This window comes from Lygodium microphyllum, chromosome 11 (genome assembly GCF_053477565.2).
Source record: "Lygodium microphyllum isolate KBCC chromosome 11, Lygodium_microphyllum_v1.1.10, whole genome shotgun sequence".
Lineage (NCBI taxonomy): Eukaryota > Viridiplantae > Streptophyta > Polypodiopsida > Schizaeales > Lygodiaceae > Lygodium > Lygodium microphyllum.
In genome coordinates, this window is record NC_141145.1 from 64663798 (window position 1) to 64673580 (window position 9783).

General features: G+C 45.5%; 1 protein-coding gene across 3 annotated transcripts in view; it reads left to right on the top strand.

The window, feature by feature from the left end:
• LIG6 (DNA LIGASE 6) overlaps positions 1-9341 on the top strand; it is a 251305-nt gene extending 241964 nt beyond the window's left edge. Inside the window, exons 16-20 of one of the 3 annotated variants that reach the window (XM_087687657.1) lie at positions 7849-7937; positions 8088-8187; positions 8369-8486; positions 8569-8769; positions 8931-9341. In XM_087687657.1, the coding sequence (XP_087543783.1) occupies positions 7849-7937; positions 8088-8187; positions 8369-8486; positions 8569-8756 (495 nt within the window). In that variant the 3' untranslated portion in view covers positions 8757-8769; positions 8931-9341. The remainder of the gene's footprint in view (positions 1-7848; positions 7938-8087; positions 8188-8368; positions 8487-8568; positions 8770-8930) is intronic. The other 2 variants (XM_087687656.1, XM_087687658.1) reach the window with 2 other exon arrangements.
• The last annotated feature ends 442 nt before the right edge of the window (positions 9342-9783 follow it).

The following is a 9783-nucleotide window of genomic DNA, read 5'->3' on the forward strand; positions in this document are numbered from 1 at the left end:
TTAGCTTTTATAGCCCGCGAAGGTCATTAGGTCGGCCTGCTGACCGACCTACCATATGAGCTTCCACTAGTCGGCCAGGGAATATTCCCTTTACCCCCCAGCCAGGGGCCGCTTCCGCGGCCCCCGGACCCCACAATAGGGCCCAGCGGCCCCCCGGACCCCACAATAGGGGCCCCTTTTAACTCCCTTACCACGCAACTCAATGCAATGTGCCTCGAGTTGCTACCAGCTTAACCACTCCATCTAACCCAAAGATTAGACCCACAACAGTCACCTTTTTGCCATCCGGTCACATAGACCTCATCTGATATACAAGTCAGGACTCAACCAATGTCCGGGCTCACATTTGGCTTCTCCTCATAATGGGGGCCTTACAACTTTGAGCACCATGGATCATTGGTAGCACCTAATGAGGGTGGGGCATTGATCATATCTAACACTATCTAAAACCTAAAGTGGTACACTCGTGTTCACTCTATACTCTGCTCTCTCGCACTCTCCTTGTCTCTCTCACTGCGCGTAATGACTGTCTGTCTCAATCTCCGTGTCTAGTCGATTTGTAAAGTGCAAAAACCCCACAAATCCATGCTTGGGGGAAGCCCAAGCTCGCCATGGTGCCCTCTAAGAAGTCCTAGTTAACCCTATCATAGGCCTTCTCGAAATCCAGGAGAAGTACAGCCAATCCTTGACCACTATACTGAGCCCACTTGGTCGCCTCGAAGAAAGTAAAGACATTATCTAGGATGCTCCTATCCTTGATAAAACCTGTCTAGGTGTCATGAATGATATCTAGAAGCACTGGGCAAAGTCGACTACTGATCATCTTGGCCAGTGCCTTATAGGCCATTGATAACAAGGTGATCGGTCTCCACTGGGATAGCTTCAACCGGTCTTCCCCTTTGGGGAAGAGACTGAAAAGACCTACTGATAAACTCCCTGGCATCGGTCCTGAGTTGAAAATCTCCTAAAAGGCTAGTAGTAAGGGGTCCTTGACCACCTCTCCTAGTAGGTAGTGAAGAAGGCCTTAGAAAGACCATCCTCACTTGGGCATTTTTACCCATCTTCTGCATGGAAGGGCTCAACTAACTCCTTCTCTGTGAAGGGGTCTAGGAGGGAGCGTCCCATTTCCTCTGTGATGAGGGACGAAATGCAATCCTAGACCTATTGTCTACAATGTTGTACTCTAGCTGAGACTGGCTCTCCTACTGAAAAAGCTATTTGTAGAAGTCCGTTGCAATCTCCATCACCTCATGTGGGTTAGAGCGAATCCTCCCGTATTAACCACGAAGGTTATGAATGTGATCTCCTGAGGTGTGAGGCTGATGCACCTAAAAAAACTCCCTGTACATCGTGTCCCCCTTCCGTGCCCATAAGGCTGCTCAGGTACGGAAGGAGAACTCAGAGTGCTTGTCGTCAAGACCGGCAAGGGCTGCTCGTGCGCGCACCTCCTACGTGTGGAGAGTGGGATCCCGTGGTGCCTCCTGGAGTAGTCTCTGAGTGGCTGCTAGGTCTCGAGTACTCTCTTCTTCTCCTAGCTCTGTTGCCTGGCCTATAGGGCTGCCTCGTGGCAGATCTTACTCAAATCGGCTAAGACCTCTGCAACCTCCTCTGCGATCCGGTCCCTCCTATCCCACTCCCTAGTCCAGAGTTGCTCAATGTGCCTCCTCACCTCCTACCTCTTGTAGATCGAGTCAGGGATCCGACAGGATTGCGTGTCAAGGGCTGAAGTGAGAGCATCAAGTGTGAGGAGAACCGGGTAGTGATCAGAGCCGCGTGTATCCCCAAGAGAAGTCCTGCGACCTCTCCCTCCCGTGAAAAGCTGGTTCCGCCAAGCATCACATGCTCCTACCGTGAGGAGAAAGACCTCCCATGCCTCCTACTTCTCCCCTTCCATACCCTAGTAATCTCTGCCTCTGCCCTATTGGTCCTCTAAGGCCTCTAGGTTGTTGAAGTCTCCTCCAACAATCCAAGAGTCCACCTCTGGAAGTCTTGCCACAATCTCCATCCAGAACCTATTGCCTGCTCTAACCTCTATAGGAGCATAGATATTGAGGACTCCAAGGCATGAGTCCCCTAAATCCAAACTGATCCATATGACCCTCCTTGCCCAATCGTCCCGTGGTCTCGCACACAGGCAGTAAGGCTCAGGCCAAAAGAGGTGCATACGCCTCTACTCCTATCATGGGCACCGATGGAGTACTCCCAGTAGGTGTGCGAGCTATCTAGAAGTACCTTTCCTACCCGATGGGCCTGGGCGGGGATGAGCTTGTGCTCCAAAAGAAGTAAGATGTCGATCTGTCTAGCAAGGGTAGGTTGCAGCTGCTACCCAAACAATGAATTTCTTGGAACCAGGTGCCGCATTGTAGTGGAGGTTGTTTACGTTCCAGGATGCTAGGTGTAACTCATGGGGAAACCTCTGACTAACCGAACGAGGCATCTATTCGGTGTGGAAGCTACTGATAAAGAAGAGCTACGGGGTATGCGAATGCGCTTTGCCACTGGCTTGGAGGGTGAACTCCATTTCCCCATGGTGGCTCTCGAGCAGGCCATGGGGGTAATAGATGCTCTAGGCGGTACCACTAGGGCATCTATCACCTAGGCTGAGAGGCGTGACTCTTTGCACTAGTAGAAGTGGGCAGCTTGTGCGAGGGGCCACTCAATCACATCCATCGGTGAGCTCGATTGGGTAGGGGTTCGAAAAATGATACTCAAATGTGGGACCTCGGCTCCAGCCCACCAGTTAATGTCCATCATGTACCCTGGCCAATGTTAGGAGAATAGTGCTAGCCCTCCTTCACCCAACCAGTGGGAGATGTGGTCTTTAGCTTGGCCCCTCACTTCCTCCTCTATCTGTGTCATCATCCAGTCTCTTGAATGAGAGGTCTGAAAGAAAAAAGCATAATTTGGTCCATCCATTGGTGCTAGTAAATGGACCTTGCTGCTCCTTGACTTGCGGACCACGAAGATACCCACATCCAAAGGTAGTGGAAACTCTCCGCGCTCCGCAACTCTCAAATAGGACCATGGACCACTGCGGAAAAACTCATGTGGGAGCAGTTGTGCCTGTTGAGGGAAAGTGTGACAAGCGACTGGGCCAGATGAGCCTAGTGGCTGTGTAGGGAGGGGGGGTGGGCTGTTGGTCAGGATAAGATATAGGCGTGTGAGGCTTGTCACCCCCTATGGAAAGAGGGAAAATGGATTGGGGGAAGGGGGGGGGGGGTCACATGTATTGGGTGAGGATCAGGGGGGCTGATGGGTGGGGGAGATGGTGGGGAAGAGGAAGAGCGAGGGATGGTGGGGTGATTGAAAGTATGAGGTGGGTATAAGGGGAGGCAAGTGCCCGCGGGGAAGGGGGAGGCTTAGGGATAGGGTCAGGGGGCAATCCATGAGGAGGGGATGGGCATGGAGGCTGGGGGATCTCAGGTGGGATAGCCTATGACACCTCAGGGGGCAGTGGGGATGGAGGCCTATGATCTTGCTAGATGGGACGAGGGGGGGGGGGGAGGGGGGGGGTGTGTTGCGGGGTGCTTTGACGGGGGCCCGTCACTCGCCCTCCTGCTCTTTGCTGTCGTGGTTGTGTGTGAGGGGCTAATTGGGGCCCCCTTGCCGTCTCCCTCTCTGTCGTCGTTGGACCCATGTAAAACCGTCAGCATCCACCTGTAGGTCTGTTAGCTGAGTTGCCTTGGCTTTGAAATGCGTGCAATCTGTTGCCTGATGCTCAAAGTCATGGCATCGCAGGCACTGATCAAGCTACCCTGTCACAATAACATGCTACTTGAAAGAGTGTTTGCTTGATTCAATCTCAAGAAACTTAGGTATGTTCTTTGTGTCTTTCACAACCACCCATACCTTTGGGACTCCTACGGTTGCCATTGCATCCGTGAAGGAGGGGAAAAACTGTGCCGAAGAGCCGTCCAAAGTCCTCCACTACTGACGATACTCTACTACCAATCCTGGGAATAGGAGGGTGACTGGGTGTCTAGGAAACCTGTTGTGGAGCGCGAATTCCTCCATTGTGAAGCCACTGTATCAAGGAACCATATAGATAACCCCCTTCGTGGAGGCATAAGATGGGCAATCCACTAGCTCACGGGCACCATCCGTAGGGGTGAGTCGAACCATGAGGATCCCTTGACCCATGAGAACTGCCACCGCGATTTGTGTTGTGCCAATGCGTAGCGTAGAGTGAAGCCAATCCCGAAGCTGGGCCCTGGATAGAGAGTATCCTACGACACCAAAGATTGTTGTTTCTTTCAATTCCAGCTTTGTGGCATGGACGGATAAGAGTTGTTTCTCAGAAAGGAGGACACTTAGGTGTTTGATTGGGGGGCACTCGCGCAGAATGCACCGGCGCCTGACCAGAGGTTTCCATTGCGTGTCACTACTGAGAACCTACCGAGCTAGTTGATGTGATATCGGGGCGGGGGGGGAGGGATGGATGTTGTTGCAGATGGAGGGAGCAACGGGGACCGATTACTTTAGACTGGCACTATTTACAAGCACTAGTGGCGGGGTAGGCGGGGTAGCAGATGCCGGAATGGAAGAATGGAGGCGACGTTTGTCACAGGTGGCGGCGGCTCATTGGAGACTTGCAGTAGTCATCAAGAGATCAAGGGGCATCTTGGAGACGAGGAGAGATCGAATGACAAGGGAAATAGTGGCAAGGAGGGAGAGGAGGTGTGGTTTGCTTGGCGAGAAGGGGACATGTAGCACACCACGGGGACAGGGCGGGAGAAGTGGGGGCAGTGCGGGGGTGGGACGGCGGTAGCATTAGTTACAATGGAGGACTTACTTAAATCAACCAATACATTTTCAAAATGTATTGCTACATTTTGAAAAGGCAAGGCTGAAAAAGATGAAAGGAAGAGAAAGATTGTATCTGAAGTTGAGTATAAGATACTATGGACCCTTCCAGGTGTTGGAGAAGATCAACAATGTGGTATATCGGCTAAAATTACCTCCACATTAGCGGATACACAATGCCTTTCATGTCAGTTTGTTGAGACCTTTTCATGGTGATGTGTCAGAGGATATGTTTGCTGAAATATGAGGATGTGTCAGAGGATTTGTCAGAGGTCTTTTCATGATGTGTTAGAGGATATGAGATTACCCAAGTAGATTTTGACATATAAGGAAACAAAGATCAAAGGTAAAGTTTCCAGGAGATACTTGGTGAAAGTTTAGAATTATTCACCAATGGATGGAAGAGGATGACTTGGCAGACCATCCTTAGTTGTTGCAGCTTTACCTAGATGCCTTTCAGTTAGAGCCAACTTTAGTTCGGGCTTTGTCAGGTTCAACAGAGCAAGGGTTCGGAGTATTGCGCCTGATGCGCAAGGGGGATGTGGCACTTCCACTCGAGTTATGGACAACTCTCGTATGTAGTGGATCTCAAATGTATTCAATATTCATCCAAGGTATTGCCTTGATAGTATGTTTGCCATGAGGTCACTACTTAGTGTACTAGTCACTGTGAGATGTATACAGATGAGTATGAGTTTCACCCGGGCACTTGAACTATACTTTTGCATCAGCTTATGATTAATTTTCCATGAATTTCGCCTCAATTTTGAGATAAATCTTTTGATCAATTTTAGCCTAGTTTTTTATCAACTCGAGAACCATTTATGGTCACTTTTCGGATCAGTTTTTGCATGGATTGCTAGTCAGTTTTTGCAATGAGTTTGTGATCAATTAGGGGGTCACATTTGCAACAATTTGTGATTAGTTCTTAGATCAGCAAGTGATCAGGTTATGATCAGATTATGCTCAGTTTTCAATGGTTTATATTTGGTTCCATGGATAACACCATATGTATGATGCCATTGATGTTTTAGCCATGGTTTATGCTTGGTTATACTATGCTATGGTTTGGTTTTGCCAGATGAGTAGAGCTCATGAGAAAAAGCTATGTCATATGATAATCGGGCAATGTTTTTAAGATTCTTTGTGAGTCTTATGTTATATTATGATTGGCTGGTAATTTTCAACACGTGTTGGGCATATGGATGGTTGAGCTACAATGCGCAATGTTGTGTTAACTATGATGCCTTGTGGAAATTCCAATCCACTATTTTGCTTTTGATGCATTTGGCAATGCAATTGAGGACAATTGCAATGATTTAAAGAGGAAGGGTTATGAGACTGGGACCTTGGTGGATTATCCAAGCCACAAGAACGTTATCGAGACTAAGTGGATCCTTAGGAATAAATTAAAGTTGATAAAACTTTGGGTAAATACAAGGCTTTCCTTGTGGTGTAAGGTTTGACAAAAGCATGGCATATATTATGACCTTTAACTAATGCAAATCAGCCCTAGGCACTGTGATTTTGACACAACCATGTTTCAAAGCAAAAGCATTTAGCAAAACTAAGGCTGGGTTTTGACGTCATAGATTTAAGAAAGGTTTTTGTGTGTCTCCAAGAAACACATGGAAATTTAAAAGAAGTGAATTTCTAATATTAGTTAGAAGATGGCTTTCCAGGCATGGATTGAAGCCGTTTGTTGTTGAAGGCTCAGTTTCAAATAAAAGTACAACAATCCCTTGTGGCTCTTCAAGTCGACATGAGTGCCATGAAGAATAGTGTTTACATTGAAAGTTTTTCAAAGAAAGCTTGTGACAAATTTTCTAATTCTATTGAGTTCATATTACTATTCCTGTGTTCACTGCTGGTAACAGTGAGAAACAGAATTATTTTCTTTCAGATAGTATCAATTATATGTATAGAGATCGTTCATGCATCATCTTTGGCAACAACCAATGCTTATTCCTTGTTATACCATGTAGGTTATAGATGTTTGTGTCCCACCCTGTGGTATGAGGCTCTGGGTCTGTTGAAGTCTCACATTCCATTGAGGGTAGCTATGCTTGGTAGTACTCTGTGTCATCCTGTAGTAGGTAGGGAGAACTGCTGTAGTGCAATACAGATGTACCGACTCTTACTTCCATGGAAGAAGAATACAAATCTTGCTGGATGGCTATTCTGGAGCTTTTAGTTAACAGGAAAAGCAGATCCTATGCTTTTAAGCCTAGCTTGTATTAATAAGACCTTTGTCTAAGATAAATTAGATTAGAGAAATACCAGATCTTGTTTAACCTTCCATTTCTTTTGGTAATATTCCAGAAAAGAGCTTCATTAAATAGGGTTATGAAGTACGGCAATAGCTGATAGGAAGTGCAAAACCTGGCTTACTGCTGCACCATTGTTAGTGATGACTAATTCATTCAATTTGCTATATCTTCATAATAATGAAGCAGCTCTAATTTCTAGCATTACCTGGTAAGAGTAGGCTCTTGATACTGGTGTTTAAATAGCTCATGAGCAAGGTTTTGCCACCTTATGACTCAGAAAAGGCTACTGGAATTATATAATGTTATTGGTGTTCATGACTCAAAAATGGGCAGCTTCTTGCAAAATCTACATGTGATTTTGGCTGTCTACATAGTAATAAGAATGCTAGAGGATAGCAGCAAATTGAAGCAGTTGTGCTTTTCTCAGTGTATATCGAACAACTGTAATATTAGTGGATGTAAGTGGTACTTTGTGTGTTCATTGCTCACACATGATAGGATAAGTGTGATGGTAGTGTCTCAAATTTGAAGAAAATCTTTATTAGATGTGTCTATGGGTGGACCTCATTATCAGTTTTAAGTTGTGGCTGCTACCAGCGTCAATTTAGTAGAAGACTAACATTTTTGTCTTTGTCAATCTTCTCAATAGTTTATGATTGGGGGGGCAAAAGTAGAAACTGCACAGGGATATAAGCAAAAAGGCCCAAGTATGATTCTGTTATGGTACAGATGTTTCCAACTTGTCTGAACTGTTTTTATGTATGTAATATGCCAGGTCAAGAGAGACTATGTAGAGGGATTACATGATACGTTGGACTTGGTTCCAATTGGAGCTTGGTATGGAAATGGCCGTAAAGCTGGCTGGTATGACATGTTTGTGTTCTGTATTTTGTCAGATAACTGGAAAGAAAATGACTAGGTCATGTGCATTGTAAAACAGGGGCATCATAGCCAGAGCTTACATTTTTACAATATCAGTACTTAGTGGTATGCATATAAATATGATGGCTCCAGGTACAGCCCTTTTTTACTAGCTTGTTATGATCCTGATCGTGAAGAATATCAAAGTGTGTGCCGAGTCATGTCTGGGTTTACAGATGCTTTCTACAAACAGGTGACTAATCAGTGCATTTGATCTGATCATTTTATAGGAATAAAGAAAAGTTACGGATCATATGATACAGGGATTTGTCTTTTCATTAACATAACAATGAGGATTGGAGGCTGTGCACTTGCACTCGTCAATAAACTTTCACATAGCCTGATGCAACTTTGTACAATTTCTGCTTGTATAGATGAAAGAGTTTTATTCTGACAAGCGCATCCTTCAACGTAAGCCAACATACTATCAGACACTGGAGGAACCTGAAGTCTGGTTCTCTCCAGAGCTTGTATGGGAGATCCGGGGTGCAGGTATGAAATTATGGGCCAATATGTGTACTTGAATTTTAGCGCCACTAAAGTCGAGCTCTGACTTTTGTCTGGATGAATACAGACTTGACAATCTCTCCAGTGCACCAAGCCGCAGTAGGACTGGTTCATACTTCTCGAGGTATATCCTTGAGGTTTCCGCGCTTTATCAAGGAACGAAGCGATAAGAAGCCTGAGGATGCAACTTCACCATCAGAAATCGCCAATCTATTTCATCAGCAGACAAGAAAGCTTGACGTAGCAGCAACGTAGATAACAAGCAAAGGTGCCTACTCCTGATGCTTTAGACTTGTATAAGTAGTAATGAAATGACAGTACAAGTAATAATGAAATCTTGGACTCGTTTCACCATGAAACTGTGAAAAACTGATTCTTTTTGAGCTTGATGATGGGATTGACAGTGCATTTTCTGTTTTCTTAATGCAGCTTTATGGGAGTTGAAGAGCCAGGAAGTATACCATATACAATCAGAGATCAGCCACAGCATCACGTTAGATCATGTACAGGTGTTGCATGTGCTTCAACAGGATCATACCTTGCTGCTTGCTGCTTCTGACTCTGATTGCGCCTACCAATGTACCATACAACAAAGTGAGCTCGGCTTTGGCTTCAACAAAATTGTAATATAAAAGGCTTCTCAAGAGCACAGGCCATGTGCGATTGTAAGCCTCTGAATGATTGATACTGTACCTTATAAGAGAGAGTGAAGCTCAATTTTGCCTTAACAACATTGTTATGTTATTGCCATCTGCAGAACACAGGCCTTCTGTGCCTGGTATCAAGAAAGTGTTTTTTTCATAATGGCTCATTTTATTAATTACCAAAACATTATCTCAAAAATACAGCATGACCAAGAGTACAAAAATACAGCACGATCAAAAGTAGATAGAAACTAGATGGCCTGCTAAGGGGCTGAAGAAACTGCAGTGTGCCAGGAAATCAGATTGTGTCTAGGGAGAATATCCACCAACTCAATCATGTTGAGCTGCCAATGAAGAAAGCCTCTCAAGCAAACTATTTAATTGTGCACTCCTGATGAAGAATCAAAGATGAATGCATTCCTCGCAGTCCATGTGAGCTAACAACCCCAAAAGCATAAAAAGTAAAAGAGCACTTTAATATTGGCTTGCATAGGATCCAAGAACTTTGAATGTCCAAAGAGCTAGTCTTTTGAAAGCATCAATAGGCAGACCACTTGGGACCAAATATTTGATAGCAATGACCAAACCTTCCTTGCTATTGCACAAGAAAGGAATTGATGGCGATGGGTTTTCGCAAA